At 33.7% G+C, this 20,435-nt stretch overlaps 1 protein-coding gene across 1 annotated transcript in view; it reads left to right on the top strand.

The window, feature by feature from the left end:
• LOC139502004 (uncharacterized) overlaps positions 1-20,435 on the top strand; it is a 165,999-nt gene that overhangs the window by 132,257 nt on the left and 13,307 nt on the right. The window contains exons 7-12 of the mRNA XM_071291323.1: positions 5,032-5,328; positions 9,918-10,217; positions 11,967-12,266; positions 14,006-14,305; positions 15,341-15,640; positions 16,708-17,007. Coding sequence (XP_071147424.1) covers positions 5,032-5,328; positions 9,918-10,217; positions 11,967-12,266; positions 14,006-14,305; positions 15,341-15,640; positions 16,708-17,007 — 1,797 coding nt within the window. The remainder of the gene's footprint in view (positions 1-5,031; positions 5,329-9,917; positions 10,218-11,966; positions 12,267-14,005; positions 14,306-15,340; positions 15,641-16,707; positions 17,008-20,435) is intronic.

The following is a 20,435-nucleotide window of genomic DNA, read 5'->3' as shown; positions in this document are numbered from 1 at the left end:
GGATATCCTTAATAAGAAAATTGGAATTAGTTTAAAGTACCAGTTAGACCAGGATATTGTTTTCTCTTTGAGATGGCAATCAGAAAAAATAGACAAGTTGAAAACAACTTAATTAATTGCCCTCATACTAGATTAATTTGGCTCATTATGACAGTATTAGATAATTTATAAGAAGTAATGGAATGCACTACTTATGAATTCTCCAACTTAACCCATTTCTGGTAAAAAGACCGACTACATTTTAACAATATTTCAAGAGATTAACATAGAGATAATTTCATATCTGTTCTATTTTGTTATTAAATGGTTGGAAAGGATTATAACCACACCGTTCACATTTGGATTTACGAATCAGACAGGTTAACAACAGTTAAATATAATTTACAAGTTGATTATGTGATTGGTCCAAGAGTATATTCTATCAAAAATATTAGACATTCAATATACCCAAGATTAAGGCAATTATGTGTAAATATCTTAATTTTACTGTGTGTAATACCAGCTCGCTGATAGCCGTCACCATTGGGTAGTTGGATACGAAAATCATGATAACGGTAAATACATATTATATGGGGTTCGAGTTTATTCTCGGAATGCAATTTTTTTCATGTAATTATTTTTTGCAAAATATTGTTTCAACCGTAGGGAGTATTATATATTTCATTTTTATATATATTGGTGATAATTGTTTTGGTTTTCTTTTTAACTGTCAAAGACTTATGAAGAAACAGGGAAAAATGAATTGGAAGTATGTATAACAAAATTAAAAAAAATACGTTACATTGTAAGTAATTCAGAATTTGGTTAACACTTTAACTTGATTTAATAGTTAAAAGTCCATAATGGACGTAACAAAGTCTCACTTGAACTCCGATGTGATATGTAATGGCATAACCCTACAGATTCTATTCTATTTTGCAACATCAAAGAGTATTTACTCAAATTATGTAATCCACACCCAAAGTTAACAAATACTTCGAAGGTCCATACTATAGTTTAAGTAAAATCACGTAAATAAGATGCATAAAATCATAAATTGTTTACCCTCATTAAACTATTCTAAACGATAGAAACATATATAAACAATTCAACGTGGCCTTTTTTACCTTCTCCCTTATAATTCTTTGAATATCCTGCTGTATCTCCTTTGTATAATTTCAACTAGGTATCAGCCTCTTACTGTTTTTACGTATTTTTGGTTTCCATGCTCTCAAAAGTTTGTCCCCATAGATAAAGCACCAAACACCATTTTTTTTTTTTGGTTCTTGTTGTTGTTGTAAATCCCACTACACTAACTGTTCGATAACTTATTTGAATATTCAACATATAGTCAATTTGTCAATAGCTTACTAACAGAGAATCACGGACAAGTAGAATTGAATGAAAACAAAAGTCATTTATTTTTTCATATTTTATGGACATTTAATCCTAAAAAGTTAAAAGTTAAAAAAAAAAAAAAAAAAAAACTCCGAGCAAAATTCTATTCCGAAAGTCCCTAAGCAAAGTGCAAAATAAAAAGCTCAAACATACCAAACGAATGGATAACAACTGTCATATTCCTTACTTGGTACAGGCATTTTTTTATGTAGAAAATGGTTGATTTAACCCGGTTTTATAGCTAAACCTCTCACTTGTATGACAGTCGCATAAAAGTCCTAAGGGAGCGTCTGGGATGCCAGTATGAGCGTAATTCGTTGTAAAATTACAATCACGCCACATCTGTGAAGAAGTTTTGTCAAGTACGGGGTAATTAAACACGGACACGTCCATGGTCATTTGTAGATTACAACATGCGATACCTGTTTCTTTCAAGAACGATAGCCAAACTCGAAAAGATCTTAAATAAATCGATCAATATTTAACAGAATAAAACAAAAAAATAATTGCAGTAGGAAGAAAAATAAGATTTTGTTCTGTTTCGTTTAATAAGTATTAATCATTGGAACTTTAAATCGGTAAATCTCCGATGATAAAAATAACATGTACCTGAAGAAAAATCTTTGCAGGAAATAATGTAATGCCAACTAAGCGTAAAAAATGGCGATAAAGGACTCACATTTTAGCTTAAACGTTGTCAATTTTTAACAACCGTTACACACATAGAAATGTTTTTTCTCTATCTTCACATTGTAGAATAATGTAAAAGTGTTTTACTAAATAATACTTACATGTCTAGACCTTTAAAGCAAAGACGTAGAAAGCTTTTGACGATTGTTTTCGTCTTGTTTCGCTATGCGCTGTATCATTATGCATTAATGTGATATTGTTTCAAGACCAAGCCGTCTTCGCTCTTTCCCTCGCGAAATCGGGACGGGTTTGAACCAACTAACAAATTATGTTATAATAGCATGTAAAAATATGTTTGCACTTGACATACAGTAAACAATTAATAAAAACGTCTGTCAAAGTTAGCAATAACCCTCAATAATAATTGCAGATGACATCTTATTTGTTTTCCTTTTATTAAAATTGATGATTATCAAGTAAATATAAAAAAGAAGATGTGGTATGAGACTGTATTTATACATGTATTTTTAGTAGCCCTCTTATGAAAAACAATATTGAGGATGTTCGCTCCTTTTGTTTTTGAATTTTTGACAAATATTCGAAATCCTCTGGTTTTATCCATGTAGTGCCATTTAAAATTTTGCCCGCTAACCCCTATTTTTTCATAATGTTATGACACATAGTTTACAAAGCCATATTTGAAAATCTTATAAGATACATGATGTTTTTTCATTGTTTTTGAAAGAAAAAAGTGCAAATGTTAAATGTATGAAACATCTAGAGACTCATGTCCCGCCAAACTTCCAATGGCTTATATATCAAAAACAAGCACACGGACCCTTCATTTTTTCTGCTTTTTTAGTTCCTTCATTCATATACTATGAATTTATAACAGTCTTTTAAAAAGCTTGTTATTTTGAAAAAGAGTAGCGAACATCCTAATGGGATAAAAACATTAGTGTAACTTCACTGATATGTTCATGATATACGAGTATATTATATCATCAGATGTTTTGTGAACACAGTCGCGAGGTTTTCTTGTCGTCATTTTTTCGTCGCTAGACGCAGCGAAACTAGTAGAAAAGGTCATATTTACGATTTAGTGACAAGGTCGTTTTTGTCATTTTTAGAACAATTGAGTACACATCTTGTTCTTACGGTTCATTCCGTAAATATGATCAACAACGAGGTTCCTCAGATCTTTATTGAACCCATGCATCGATATGACATGTCGAATTAATTAACAGATACTGAACGATTTTGCGGCACCGAACTTTAAACGTTTCTAGATAGTTTGATGACATTTTTAGCTCACCTGGTCCGGCGTCTGTCGTCCGTTGTCGTCCTGCGTCCGTCGTCGTTAACTTTTACAAAAATCTTCTCCTCTGAAACTACTGGGCCAAATTAAACTAAACTTGGCCACAATCATCATTAAGGTATCTAGTTAAAAAAGTGTGTCCGGTGACCCGGCCAACTAACAAAGTTGGCCGCCATGGCTAAAAATAGAACATAGGGGTAAAATGCAGTTTTTGGCTTATAACTCAAAGCATTTAGAGCTAATCTGACATGGAGTAAAATTGTTTATCAGGTCAAGATCTATCTGCCCTGAAATTTTCAGATGAATCGAACAACCCATTGTTGGGTTGTTCCTCCTGAACTGATAATTTTAAGGAAATTTTGCTGTTTTTGGTTATCTTGAATATTATTATAGATAGAGATAAACTGTAAACAGCAATAATGTTCAGCAAAGTAAGATTTACAAATAAGGCAACATGACTGAAATGGTCAGTTGACCCCTTTAGGAGTTATTGCCCTTTATAGTCAATTTTTAATCATTTTTCGTAAATCTTGGTAATCTTTTACAAAAATCTTCTCTGAAACTACAAGTCCAAATTAAACCAAACTTGGCCACAATCATCATAGGTGTATCTAGTTTAAAAAATGTGTCCGGTGATCCGGTTAACCAACCAAGATGGCCGCCATGGCTAAAAATAGAACATAGGGGTACAATACAGTTTTTGGCTTATAACTCAAAATCCAAAGCATTTAGAGCAAATCTGACATGGGATAAATTTGTTTATCGGGTCAAGATCTATTTGCCCGGAAATTTTCAGATGTATCTGACAACCCATTGTTGGGTTGCTGCCCCTTAATTGGTAATTTAAAGGAAATTTTGCTGTTTTTGGTTATTATCTTGAATATAATTATAGATAGAGATAAATTGTAAACAGCAATAATGTCCAGCAAAGTAAGATTTACAAATAAGTCAACATGACTGAAATGGTCAGTTGACCCCTTTAGGAGTTATTGCCCTTTAAAGTAAATTTTTAATCATTTTTCGTAAATCATAGTAATCTTTTACAAAAATCTTCTCCTCTGAAACTACAGAGCCAAATTAATCCAAACTTGGCCACAATCATCTTTTGGGTATCTAGTTTAAAAAATGTGTCCTTGACCCGGCCATCCAACCAAGATGGCGGCCACGGTTAAAAATAGAACATAGGGGTAAAATGCAGTTTTTGGCTTATAACTCAAAAACCAAAGCATTTAGAGAAAATCTGAAAATTGTTTATCAGGTCAAGATCTATCTGCCCTGGAATTTCAGATGGATCGGACAACCGGTTGTTTGGTTGCTGTCCCTGAATTGGTAATTTTAGGGAAATTTTTCCTTTTTTTGTTATTATCTTGAATATAATTATAGATATAGATAAACTGTAAACAGCAATAATGTACAACAAAGTAAGACCTAAAAATAAGTCAACATTACCAAAATGGTCAATTGACCCCCTTAAGGAGTTATTGTCTTTTATAGTCAATTTTAACAATTTTCATAAAATTTGTAATTTTTTACTAACATGTTCCACTGAAACTTAACTTGGCCAAGTTCATTATAGACATCACCATCACCCAAACACAATTTTGTCATGAATCCTTCTGCGTCCTTTGTTTAATATTCACATAGACCAAGGTGAGCGACACAGGATCTTTAGAGCCTCTAGTTATGCACAGTGTGTCTATTTACAGCTCCTAGAAAATTTGACATAGTTGAATGCACTGATTGTTCAATAACCATTGAATGGTTAAGTGATGTCCCAGACGAGTGCATATCGTATGAACTTGATCATCGACCTCAAGGAACAAATGACTGGTCTGTTAGAACATTGTATTCTGAAGATGTATTGAAAGGGGAAGATGAACAACGCATGTATCAACTTCAAAATCTAGTACCTGAAACATATTATGAATGTAAACTGCGTTCTGTTTGTAACCATGTCAAAAGCCATTATTCGGAGTCTTTGACCAAACAGACACTGATACAAGGTAGGTAAATATTTGGATATTCCTTTTGAATTAAATGGTTGTTCAACCTGAAACAATTTTATATAACGACAACATCCGGATTTTTTTAGTAATTTTTAAATTTGCTTTACGATTTTACATTGTCCTATTTACTGTTGTAATTACTTGGAAGTTCTACGTTCTCAAACGTGTTATATTTAATCCCCATAGATAAAGCATCGAACAATGTTTTTTTTTTTTTTTTTTTTTTTTTTTGTTAATCCCACTACACTAACTGCTTCATAACGGAATTATTTTGTCGTAAATTATGTCCAAGAGAGTTTTCTGTATCTTTATAATTTAGCTTCTAGGCGTTCATGTAAAGTAATGATATTGTAAAGTACAAACATGTTAGTATGGAGTCAAACATTGAAACTAGTAAAACTACTATGTTACCCGAAGAATACAGCTAAAATATCACATTTTGAGGTACCAAAAGTTCGCCCTTTTTTCCATTTGATATCACCGAATACAACTTTTTATTCGTTTGAGAATAAGGCATAATACATTAACAAATTTGCTATATCACTCTTTGAACGATTGTTTACTTTAATGTGTTCTTGAATCACGGAGAATACGGATGTTATGAGAGGAAAAAAGGGGACATTTTACCTTCAGCCAATATATACTTTGTAAGAGCTATCGTAACCTCATGTTCATTTCTAACTCCACATATGTGACGACTGTTAATAAAATTATATTGACCTATTCCAGTGATTGTATATTGTCTTCTTGATAGTTGAGGTCCATACGGTCTTTAACTGGGTTGTTCAAATACAAACTTGCCTCCTACAGGTAATACTTCCGTGGCATATGCTTAATAGCAATGAACCAGCTAAAATTTTATCATTGTGTACAAGTAGCTGGCGTTTTGCAAGTGATTTTTCCACACTGTCGTCCTGCTGGTTGCAGATGTTGTTAAATAGGCCTAATGCTCGGATGTGCAACTGTGCCTCAATGGGTAGTAATTCTGTTAGGATGTTAACAGTTATGTCTGCTAAACATGTTGTAAAAGAAAGTATTTGCTTTATAAGTTTCTTCTTGAAGTTTTCAAGAATCGTTAGTGAGCTTGTTGTTGGAATTATAAGCTCTAATCCATATAGTAATACTGTAGAGATGTAAATTGTTTACAGGTGCACCATTGTCTCTACGTCAAGACCGTTGTTGCCATGGAAATTCTTCACCAAGCAGACTATAAGTACTTCGTCTGGCTTTTTATGTTTTCTTCATTATTTGCTATCATGTTACCTTTGGGTGATGTAGTTCTAATTATTCCTAGATGTGTGGCATTCTCAATTGGTGGCATATCATTTGGTCCCATTTTATAAAGGTCTGGTTGTTTATTTCCTGTTTTCGCTGATTGTGGGAGATGTTCAAGACTACACGTTTTGTTGGTTGTAGTTCGTAGCTTCCATATATGCATAGTCATAAGCAATATTAATGAGTGTTTGTGCTTGGTCAGAATCTTGACTAATTAGTGCGATATCGTCTGCCCATGCTGTACTATTAACGCTGATATTTCCAATTTATAGCCAGCTCCAGTTGTTTCGTACATATTGAGAAGTTGATTGATGTATAGTTTATACTTGTTAGTGCTGATTATACCTCCTTGTCTGATCCCTTGGTAAACTTGAAATGGTTGAGAGTTATGTCCTTCCCATTTGACTACACTTATGACGTGTTCGTGTAGGTCTTTAATCAGCCCCCAATGTACATCATCAATCCCTGCCAAGAATACCCTCCGAGGCATGTGACTATGTATAACTATATCAAATGCTGATTTTGTATCTAGGAATACAAGGTAGAGAGTTATATTGTTGTCTTTTGATTCTCTATAGCTTTCTTCTATTGGTAAAGCTGATTTCAGTGCCGATGACCCTGCTGTAAAACCTCTTTGCTTTTTGTTATGTGTTTCCAGGACACGTTCATTTGTACGTTCTTTGATGATAGTTTCTGTGATCTTTTCTATGACTTGCAGCACAGTAATCCCTCTGTAGTTGGTAGCTTGCTGCCTTGTTCCTTTGTTTTTAAAACTGGTGTGAAAAGACCCATCTTATGTATTTCTGATATGCTCTCATGTTTGAATATGCATTGTACAAGCGGAACGCGAAGTTTCTCTGTGTCAGATCCTGCGTAGATGATATGCTCTATTGGTGAACCATGGTAGTCTGCCGATCTTCCTTTGTTCATAGAACGGATAGCTTTTGATATTTCTTAAGATTTTACGTTTTTGGTGTTATTTCGTTGTACACGATTGTTTATTGATAGAATATTTTCTTCAACTAAACTATAATACTGACTGTCTATACGTGTTTTCTCATTGAATGTTGCCAAACTGCTAAAATGTTCTTGAAATCCGTTGATAATATTATCGCTCTCAACATATTTTTTCCCATTCACTTCTAGTTCCATGATCGCATCATTTCCCTTTTTTCCTGTTGTTACGCATTTTTTTGTCCTTCTTTCAAGGATAGTTTCCTTCTCCTTGCTTTTTTGTTTAGCAAGTTCAATTCGTACTACACGTCTGCGATCCTTTTTAGATTGCTTCTTCTCCATAAGCATTTTAATATTTTTGTTGCTGGGTTTTCTGTATGATTTATATTTTTCCCTCGCTGTTTTTAGTGCTACTTGGATTTCAGGTGTTCACACTTTCAGTTTTGTCTTGGCATTGAATAGTGCCTTTGTTGATGAGGTTAGGTCGGCTGAATTTAGAAATATTTTTTGAATTAAGATTTGATATGTACAACAAGCGGCAAAAATATTTTTCTACAAATTAAACATTGAGCTGCAAAATATCTTTATAGCCTCAAACTTTTGCTTGAATGGCTGTACGCACCCTGATTAAGGTAATTTGTCAGCGAAATATTGCGTGAATAATATATAAAATATAACAACACATTAGTATGTTAAAGTTACATTCTGAGACACTTAAATGCATATAAATATGCATGTTTATCCAGCGGCCCTCTCATGAAAAACAATCTTAATCATCGATATGTCAAATAAATGAACAGATACTGAACGATTTTGCGGCATCACACTTTAAACGTTTGAAGTCGGATTGTTGCAGTTCTTGTCAATATAATAATTCCACGGTCTACTAAATACCTTTTTGGATAACGTACAAATCATGTCAACTCAAAATTATAATAAACGCACACGTACTATCATGAAAAACCGTTCAAATCACCTTGATTAAATGCCGTGTTTGGAGACCAAGATGCTAGCTAACAAATGGGTCGACCTACTTACCGGTGCAGCTTAAATTCACACGCCAAGTCGACTAAATTCACCAGATCATTTGTGAAGCGGTCTCCTTTTGATATAAACACAATGGTTAATAAGAAACCATTAAACTTGTTTTCTGAAGGACAACTAGTATAAATCGTGATGTTAAATCTATGTATGTATGGTCTTTACAGAACTTTAAATAGTTTTAGTGTGTTTGATTGAATATAATGTCTTTGCATTTGGAGAACAACATCATATAGTTAATTCTTGCAAAGAGAGTGTTAGGTAACTAAATAATTTTTTCTAGACTTTGATGTAAAATAATGCAATTGTAAAGTGCAAAAAATGAAGCTTCACAATTACGAAAAGATAGGCATTTAAACTAGTACAACTATCAATGTTAATAACCCCCATGAATACCGCTATAATACCACATTTGATGGTAAGAGAATTTTGCCCTTTTTTACCGTGACATCACCGACTACAATTTTTTTAAATATTTTTACAATAAGACATGCGAAAATTACTAATCTGATATCAGGTGTGTTATCACTATTTGTACGATTTTAAGCTTGTCATACACTACACACTTGTTTCACTTGACCAGACTCGACATAATCTCGACAGTAATTACCTGTACTCGACTTTGGCCTCGACTTGACTTAATAAGTCTGATTGAGTATTTGATTATCTTGGCATAGTCTGAATAAGGTCTCGACAGATTTTCGACCAGTCTCGACTTATCTCGACTCAGTCTTGACTTTTAAATTTAGTCTAAACTGCTCTGACACATCCTCTATTTCACATTGCCATAGAGTAGTGCATTTGTACTATATAGTTATCAAAAGTACCAGGATTATAATTTTATACGCCAGACGCGCGTTTCGTCTACATAAGACTCATCTGAGCATAGCGACGAATAAAAAAAAAGAAAATTATTCAAACAAATGCAAAAAATGTATCAATGATACTTACCCCAAGATAACCGTTATAATATTCAATTTGACGGTGTCTGAAGTTCAACCTCATGTTTCTTACTGTAATATCACCGAATACAACTTAAAGAAATATTGAAGAATAAACCTGATATATTTACCAATATGCGCTCGGTTGGTGATTACTTTTTATACGATTTGAAGCTTGTTTCACAATACATGTAGGAACTGATGGTCCTTTAGAAGAACGTGCGATTGTTTGATTGTAAGTTACATTGATAACGACGTTGTCTATATTTTTCGCTTAATTGTTTAGCAATATTCTATTTAGGTCATTCTCCTCTTTCTCTGAATAACTAAAAAATATCCAGGAAGATTGATGACTTTTCATTTTTCAATTTACAGCTCCTAGAAAATTTGACATAGTTGATTGCACTGATTGTTCAATAACCATTGAATGGTGTATTGATGTCCAAAACGAGTGCCAATCGTATGAGCTTGATCATCGACCTCCCCAAGGATCAGAAAACCTGCCTGTAAGGACATTCTCCTCTAAAGATGTAGAGCAAGGAGAAAATGGACGACGCATGTACATACTTCAAAATCTGCTACCTGAAACATATTATGAATTTAAACTACGTTCTGTTTATAAAGATGCCAAAAGCCATTATTCGGAGTCTAAAACCAAGCAGACACTGAAACTAGGTAGTGAAAGCTTTTATTTATGTTTCCAACTATTTGATCGTTTAACATGACAAATTTATATGTATTACCATCCAGATTATTTTGTTTTCTAGTAGTTTCAAATTTAGATATGTCAGTTGTTCACCGTACATGTATATCGGCTTAAAATTTAAGAGATTTTACATTGTACCGTTTAACGTTTTAAGTATTTTTGTTTTCTAAGCTCTTAAACGATTCATGTTTTGTACCCACAGATGTAGCATCAAATAACAACGTTGTTTTTAAAATAATTTACATCACACTACATTAACTGACTGATAACGAAATTATTAATTGAAAATTCACTGAAATACAGAAATACAGAAATAGAGAATCATGAAAGATCTGCAGCAAATGAAACCGAACGACATTTGATTTTGCATATTTCATTTAGCTTCATCCCCGGGGAGCGCTTGAGTATGTCGATTCTTCTGAATGTTTTGGGGATATGTACAAATCGAAAGGAAAGATGATTTAATGAAGAGCACTCATCAACTAACAACACTGACAGATATTTAAATTGTATTAGCAATTGTACTTATCCCAATAAATCTTCAGAAAGAAACAACATGAAAAAAGATATACAATCTAATCTTTTACTATACATTCGATGCTGATGATGCACAACGAGACGCAGAAGTCAAATATTAACGAATTGAAAGCAGAAATGGAAACATTCTCTTTTCAAAGAAAAGTACTGTTTTTCTACCATTTGAAATAGGTTGATACATCGAATCAATTGCTGTATAACATAAATGTCCTACTGAGTAATAGAACAATTAACATACACGTAAAATCGGCGAAACCGCTCAAATGTACCGTTACTCATGGTCATGTATGGCAACCAAGATGTAAACAAATGGGTCGAGCAACTTACCCTCGCAGCGTAAATTCAGAAGCCAAGTCGACTAAATACCACAGATCATTTTTGAAGTTGTCTCCATTTGACCTAAAGAAAGTCGTTAATAAGAAACTGTTAAACTTGAAGGACTCCTAGTATAGCATGTATAAAACGTGATATAAAATTTTACAATACCTGTCCATGTGGTCTTTTAAATATGTTACTTTAATCAAAATGATTGAAAATAATGTCTTTGCAATTCGAACTTCACATCATATATTAAGTCTTGACGAGAGAGCGTTCTGTAAATTTGTTAGTTTCGAGACTTTCATGTAAACTAATGTCTTTGTAAAGTAGCTACGAATGAAAAAAAAAGAAACTTTTTCAAACCAATGTAACTAGTGTATCCATGTTACTAACTCAAAGATGACCTCTAAAATATCACATTTGACGGAGCTAGAAGTTAGACCTCTATTTTCCTACGGTGATATCACCGAATTCAACTTTTTGTAATATTTTAGAATAAACCTTAGAATAAATAATTTACGAGTAACTGCCGTACGGTTGCTTATAATTGCTTACGTCCACTTCATTTAAACTTTGGTGGATAGTTGTCTCATTGGCAATCATACCACTTCCTCTTATTTTTATACTGCAATATTTACCATTCTGCCCTCTAGAATGATATATCACTCGTTATACGATTTTAAGTCTTTTCTACGATATATGTAGTAACCGATGATCCCCAAGGAGAATGTTTGATTGCCCTATCAGAATTTTTTATTGAACACGACGTTGTCCGTATTTTTTGCTTAAGTGTTTTTTTCTTTCGCTGACTAACTGAAAGATTTCCAAGTAGATTTATGACATTTTCATTTATCCATTTACAGCTCCTAAACTATTTAACATAGTTGAATGTACTGATTGTTCAATTACCATTGAATGGTATATTGATGTACAAGACGAGTGCATATCGTATGAGCTTCATCATCGACCTCCCCAAGGATCAGAGAACTTGCCTGTAAGGACATTCTCCTCTAAAGATGTAGAGCAAGGAGAAAATGGACGACGCATGTACATACTTCAAAATCTGCTACCTGAAACATATTATGAATTTAAACTACGTTCTGTTTATAAAGATGCCAAAAGCCATTATTCGGAGTCTAAAACCAAGCAGACACTGAAACTAGGTAGTGAAAGCTTTTATTTGTATTTCCAACTATTTGATCGTTTAACGTGACAAATTTATATGTATTACCATCCAGATTATTTTGTTTTCTAGTAGTTTCAAATTTAGATATGTCAGTTGTTCACCGTACATGTATATCGGCTTAAAATTTAAGAGATTTTACATTGTACCGTTTAACGTTTTAAATATTTTTCTTTTCTAAGCTCTTAAACGATTCATGTTTTGTACCCACAGATGTAGCATCAAATAACAACGTTGTTTTTAAAAAAAATTACATCACACTACAATAAATGATTGATAACGGAATTATTAATTGAAAATTCACTGAAATACAGAAATATAGAATCATAAAAGATCTGCAGCAAATGAAACCAAACGACATTTGATTTTGCATATTTCATTTAGCTTCATCCCCGGGGAGCGCTTGAGTATGTCGATTCTTCTGAATGTTTTGGGGATATGTACAAATTGAAAGGAAAGATGATTTAATGAAGAGCACTCATCAACTAACAACATTGACAGATATTAAAATTGTATTAGCAATTGTACTTATTCCAATAAATTTTCAGAACGAAACAACATGAAAAAAGATAAACAATATAATCTTTTACTATACATTCGATGCTGATGATGCACAACGAGACGCAGAAGTCAAATATTAACGAATTGAAAGCGGAAATGGAAACATTCTCTTTTCAAAGAAAAGTACTGTTTTTCTACCATTTGAAATAGGTTGATACATCGAATCAATTGCTGTATAACATAAATGTCCTACCGAGTAATAGAACAATTAACATACACGTAAAATCGGCGAAACCGCTCAAATGTACCGTTACTCATGGTCATGTATGGCAACCAAGATGTAAACAAATGGGTCGAGCAACTTACCCTCGCAGCGTAAATTCAGAAGCCAAATCGACTAAATACCACAGATCATTTTTGAAGTTGTCTCCATTTGACCTAAAAAAAAGTCGTTAATAAGAAACTGTTAAACTTGAAGGACTCCTAGTATAACATGTATAAAACGTGATATAAAATTTTACAATACCTGTCCATGTGGTCTTTTAAATATGTTTAATCAAAATGATTGAAAATAATGTCTTTGCATTTCGAACTTCAAATCATATATTAAGTCTTGACGAGAGAGCGTTCTGTAAATTTGTTAGTTTCGAGACTTTCATGTAAACTAATGCCTTTGTAAAGTAGCTACGAATTAAAAAAAAAAGAAACTTGTTCAAACCAATGTAACTAGTGTATCCATGTTACTAACTCAAAGATGACCTCTAAAATATCACATTTGACGGAGCCAGAAGTTAGACCTCTATTTTCCTATGGTGATATCACCGAATTAACTTTTTGTAATATTTTAGAATAAACCTTAGAATAAATATTTTACGAGTAACTGCCGTACGGTTGCTTATAATTGCTTACGTCCACTTCATTTAAACTTTGGTGGATAGCTGTCTCATTGTCAATCATACCACTTCCTCTTATTTTTATACTGCAATATTTACCATTCTGCTCTCTAGAATGATATATCACTCGTTATACGATTTTAAGTCTTTTCTACGATATATGTAGTAACCGATGATCCCTAAGGAGAATGTGTGATTGCCCTATCAGAATTTTTTATTGAACACGACGTTGTCCGTATTTTTCGCTTAAGTGTTTTTCTTCTTTCTCTGACTAACTGAAAGATTTCCAAGTAGATTTATGACATTTTCATTTATCCATTTACAGCTCCTAAACAATTTAACATAGTTGAATGTACTGATTGTTCAATAACCATTGAATGGTATATTGATGTCCAAGACGAGTGCATATCGTATGAGCTTCATCATCGACCTCCAGGAACAGATTACCTGTCGGTCAGGACTTTCTCTTCTAAAGATGTAGTGGAAAGGGAAAATGGACGACGCATGTACACACTTCAAAGTCTGCTACCTGAAACATATTATAAATTTAAACTGCGTTCTGTTTATGAAGATGATGTCAAAAGCCATTATTCGGAATCTAAAACCAAGCAGACACTGATACTAGGTAGTGAAAGCTTTTATTTTTATCTGCAATTATTCGATGTTGTTTTATGTCTTTGCATTTCGAAATCCACATCATGTCGTAAATCTTGCTGAGAGAGCTTTTTAACTTTATGGATTTTGAGACTTTCATGTACAGTTATGCATTTGTAAAGTAGAAAGTAAAATCACAAAAATACTGAACTCAGAAGAAAATTCAAAACGGAGAGTCCCTAATCAAATGGCAAAATCACATGACAAAAGACACCAAACGAATAGACAACAACTGTCATATTCCTGACTAGAAACACGAATTTTCAAATATAGAACATAGTGGATTGAACCTGGTTTTATAGCGCTAAACCTCTCACTTGTATGACAGTCGCATCAAATTCCGTTGTATAATAGGTACAAAAGACAAATTATAGGTATAGCAGTCAGCTACGAATTAAAAAAAGGAAAATAAGTTAAACAAGTGCAACTAATGTATCAATGTTTTTAACACAAAGATAACTGATATAATATAAAATTTTACGGAGTCAGAAGTTCGACCTCAGTTTTCTTACGGTAATATCACCGAATACGACTTTTAGTAATATTTTAGAATAAACTTGATAAATTTACCAATTCGGATCGATTAATGACATATCACTATTTATATGATTTTAAGATTCTGTCACGATACATGTAGGAACCGATAACCGCTATACTATCAAAGTTGACGTGCCAGAAATTCGACCGCATGTTTCTTACTGTAATATCACCGAATACAACTTTTAGTAATATTTTAGAATTCGAATAAACCTGATAAATTTACTAATCTGCGCTCAGTTGATGATTAATCATACGATTTAAGCTTCTTTCACGATACAAGAAGGAACCGAGGATCCTTTAAGGAGAATGTGTGTTTGTCTGATTGTAATTTGTCATTGAACACGACGTTGTCTGTATTTTTCGCTTAATTGTTTGGCATTAACCGCTTAAGATCATTCTCGTCTTTCTCTGAATAACTAAAAGATATCCAGGTAGATTCATAACATTTTCATTTTTCCATTTACAGCTCCCAGACAATTTGACATAGGTGAATGCACTGATTGTTCCATAATCATTGAATGGTATATAAATGATCAAGACGACTGTCTATCGTATGAGATTGCTCATCGACCTCTACGAACAAAGGACTGGTCTACCGGAACATTCCTTTCTGAAGATGTTTTGAAAGAGGAAGATGGACGACGCATGTACACTCTTCGAAATCTGCTACCTCAAACATATTATGAATTTAAACTGCGCTTTGTTTATGAAGATGATGTCAAAAGCCATTATTCGGAATCTAAAACCAAGCAGACACTGATACTAGGTAGTGAAAGCTTTTATTTTTATCTGCAATTATTCGATGTTTTATAATGTCTTTGCATTTCGAAATCCACACCATGTCGTAAATCTTGCTGAGAGAGCTTTTTAACTTTTTTGATTTCGAGACTTTCATGTATAGTTATGCATTTGTAAAGTAGAAAGTAAAATCACAAAAATACTGAACTCAGAAGAAAATTCAAAACGGAGAGTCCCTAATCAAATGGCAAAATCAAATGACAAAAGACACCAAACGAATCAACAACTGTCATATTTCTGACTAGAAACACGAATTTTCAAATGTAGAACATAGTGGATTGAACCTAGTTTTATAGCGCTAAACCTCTCACTTGTATGACAGCGCATCAAATTCCGTTATATTTACAACAATGCGTGAACAAAACAGACATGTATAATAGGTACAAAAGACAAATTATAGGTACAGCAGTCAGCTACGAATTAAAAAAAAGGAAAATTAGTTAAACAAGTCCAACTAATGTATCAATGTTTTTAACCCAAAGATAACTGATATGATATAAAATTTTACGGAGTCAGAAGTTCGACCTCATTTTTCTTACAGTAATATCACCGAATACGACTTTTAGTAATATATTAGAATAAACCTGATAAATTTACCAATCTGCGCTCGGTTAATGATATATAACTATTTATATGATTTTAAGCTTCTGTCACGATACATGTAGGAACCGATAACCGCTATACTATCAAAGTTGACGTGCCAGAAATTCAACTCCATGTTTCTTACGGTAATATCACCGAATACAACTTTCAGTAATATTTTAGAATAAACCTGATAAATTTACTAATCTGCGCTCAGTTGATGATTAATCACTATTCATACGATTTAAGCTTATTTCCGGATACAAGAAGGAACCGAGGATCCTTTAAGGAGAATGTGTGTTTGTCAGATTGTAATTTGTCATTGAACACGATGTTGTCTGTATTATTCGCTTAATTGTTTGGCATTAACTGCTTTAGATCATTCTCTTCTTTCTCTGAATAGCTAAAAGATATCCAGGTAGATTCATAACATTTTCATTTTTCCATTTACAGCTCCCAGACAATTTGACATAGGTGAATGCACTGATTGTTCCATAATCATTGAATGGTATATAAATGACCAAGACGACTGTCTATCGTATGAGATTGCTCATCGACCTCTACGAACAAAGGACTGGTCTACCGGAACATTCCTTTCTGAAGATGTTTTGAAAGAGGAAGATGGACGACGCATGTACACTCTTCGAAATCTGCTACCTCAAACATATTATGAATTTAAACTGCGCTTTGTTTATGAAGATGATGTCAAAAGCCATTATTCGGAATCTAAAACCAAGCAGACACTGATACTAGGTAGTGAAAGCTTTTATTTTTATCTGCAATTATTCGATGTTTTATAACGTCTTTGCATTTCGAAATCCACATCATGTCGTAAATCTTGCTGAGAGAGCTTTTTAACTTTATTGATTTCGAGACTTTCATGTATAGTAATGCATTTGTAAAGTAGAAAGTAAAATCACAAAAATACTGAACTCATTTTAAAGTACGTGGGTGTGATTCTATAGAAAATAAGAATATTTACCCATTTGATCATTAGATAAAGTAAAAGGTATATAAGACACATTTTGTCTGCTCTATGGTCGGGTTGTTGTCTTTTGACACATTCCCAATTTCAATTCTCAATTTTATATATTTATATAAAAATGTAAGAAAAAAAAAGGAACTGTCATGAAAAGTGCACGAAATCATGATTAATGCACAAGTTACACAATGCACCATAGGTCAAGGTATATTTTCCAATATAATGTGAATAAATAAGATTTTCACAATCCTACACACAAATGTGTTAAATCTGGCTTTTTTATGAAAAGTTTTGCATAGTATCCTTAATTGTAGCGATAAATTTACTAAACTTCCCATTATTTGTTTTGAAAGTTTGTTTTGAAAGTTAAAATAGTTATCAAAGGTACCAGGATTATCATTTAGTACGCCAGACGCGCGTTTCGTCTACATAAGACTCATCAATGACGCTCATATTAAAATATTTATAAAGCCAAACAAGTACAAAATTGAAGAGCATTGAGGATCCAAAATTCCAAAAAGTTGTGCCAAATACGGCTAAGGTAGTCTATGCCTGGGATAAGAAAATCATTAGTTTTTCGAAAAATTCTACGTTTTGTAAACAGGAAATTTATAAAAATTACAACATTATTGATATTCATGTCAACACCGAAATGTTGATTACTGGGCTGGTGATACCATCGGGGACGAAACGTCCACCAGCAGTGGCATCGACCCAGTGGTGTAAATAGTTATCAAAGGTACCAGGATTATAGTTTAGTACGCCAGACGCGCGTTTCGTCTACATAAGACTAATCAGTGACGCTCATATCAAAATGTTTATAAAGCCAAACAAGTACAACATTGAAGAGCATTGAGGATCCAAGATTCCAAAAAGTTGTGCCAAATACGGCTAAGGTAATATATGCCTGGGATAAGAAAATCCTTAGTTTTTCGAAAAATTTAAAGTTTTGTAAACAGGAAATTTATAAAAATGACCACATTATTGATATTCATGTCAACACCGAAATGTTGACTACTGGGCTGGTGATACCCTCGAGGACGAAACGTCCACCAGTAGTGGCATCGACCCGGTGGTGTAAATAGTTATCAAAGGTATCAACGGAAAGCTTTGGTATTTCTGTCCATTAAACTGATAAAAGGATTTTTTCTGTACCTATACGCGTAAGTGCTCTCTATATGTAAATAAACTCATCATAGATACCAGGCCTAAATTTTGTATATACGCCAGACGCGCGTTTCGTCTACAAAAGACTCATCAGTGACGCTCGAATCCAAAAAAGTTAAAAAGGTCAAATAAAGTACGAAGTTGAGGAGCATACGTCATGGTTGCTTTGTGTTAACGTCATTGTATTCCAGCATTTAATCGTTCATTTGTATAGACGTCTTTTTCTGACTTCATAACACAACGCATTTCTACAATTATACGATCACGAGATTGGTACCGAGACCCGGATAAAATATGGATTCGTCGAGAATCAAGTCTATTGGAGCTGGAAATAGAGCCGCTGTCACAAAATTCTTCAAGAAACTAGATGAGTTGAACACTGATTTGGAGATGGATATTGACATTTCAGGTCCAATTATTGACGCTATAGTGAAAAAAACAAAGTGTAATTCTTAAACTGGATGAACAGAGTTTGGAAAATACATCGGATGAAGATATAGAAGTTGAAATCACAGATGCAGATGGGTATAATTTAGATCTTAAAACGCATTTACGCCGTTATAAGAAAGTGTAACACATAAACAGTTACACGTATATGTACAGAATTATCTCACGAAAGCATTCCAAACACACGCCCCGTCATGAACATGCATGACGTCAATTCCGAAACCCATCCTGTAATGAACACAGAATTCATCTAAAGATTTTTGTCACAAACTAGTTCCCTGTCCAGTCAAAATCACCGCTTGCCGAAGCTAACTCTCCCTACTTTATCAGGAGATATTCTTGAGTGGCAATACTTTTGGGAGTCATTTGAAAAACACCATTCACAGCAATCATACACTTACTGATGTCCAGAAATTCACGTACCTACAGTCACTTCGTTATGCAGACGCTATGAATGTCATAAACGATTTAAACTTGTCCAGCGCAAATTATCACAAAGCCGTGGAGCTATAAGAAAATCGCTTCGGGAAAACACAAACAATTGTGAACGCTTATATGAAAGCTCTTTTAAATTTGCCAGCACCCTCATACACATTAGATAGAATCCGTAATTTTTCGGATAGGTCAGAGGTTTATATCCGTTGATTAGAATCCTTAGGACAGTGCCAAGATACGTATGCTTCCCTGTTAATCCCAGTTATGTTTGGTAAGCTCCCTATTACCGTAAAAAGTAATATAACAAGAGAAAATGGAAACGACAACTGGACCCTTGGAAATCTAAGAAAGGCATTATAATGGGAAATATCTATTCAAGAGGCCCGCACTAATTGGAGTGAGTCTTATGATATACCTACCGCAAGTTTTCATGCCAGATTTGGTAAGAAAAATGGGAACTACGTAAATAAATCAAAACCTAAAAACTATTCTCAAAGAAAAATGTACATGTATTGCTATGATCAACATTTCCCTGGATAATGTAAAAAGTTCACCGACAGCAAATCAAGAATGGAGATTGTTAAGAAGAGAAACGTACATGTATGTTTCAAATGTTTAGGTAAAAATAAAATATCCGAATGAAGGTCGAAAAACACATGCCGTACATGTAAACTTAAGCACCACAAAAGTTTATGCAATGAATCTTCAGTTCAAAAATCTCAAAGTCAGAATATTACAATAATACAGAAAATGGCACGCCAATTATGCATACATCTGCTAAACAGAAAAATTCTACAGTATTCTTGAAAACGGCAAACGCTTCAATATGGTCACAGAATCAGTGCGCCGACGCTCTCATCCTTTTCGACGAAGGAGCGCAACGATCATTTATGACGCAGGAAATAGTCGACAAGATGAACGTCAAGCCAGACGGAAAGGAAACCCTCAATATCTCCGCCTTCGGAAATTCTGACAAGAATGTCCGTCACATGAATAAAGCCATAGTGTATTTAGAAGCAGACTCAAGAGAGAAAATACCTTTACATGTATTGATCGTACCTACCATAGCAGCGCTGATTCAGAATAATCGGGTACATTTCGCAGCAACTACATTATTTGAAAGGGCTAACACTAGCCCACCCGTTATCAG

This window comes from Mytilus edulis, chromosome 13 (genome assembly GCF_963676685.1).
Source record: "Mytilus edulis chromosome 13, xbMytEdul2.2, whole genome shotgun sequence".
Classification (NCBI taxonomy): Eukaryota; Metazoa; Mollusca; class Bivalvia; order Mytilida; family Mytilidae; genus Mytilus; species Mytilus edulis.
This window is presented reverse-complemented; position numbering and strand designations above follow the sequence as displayed.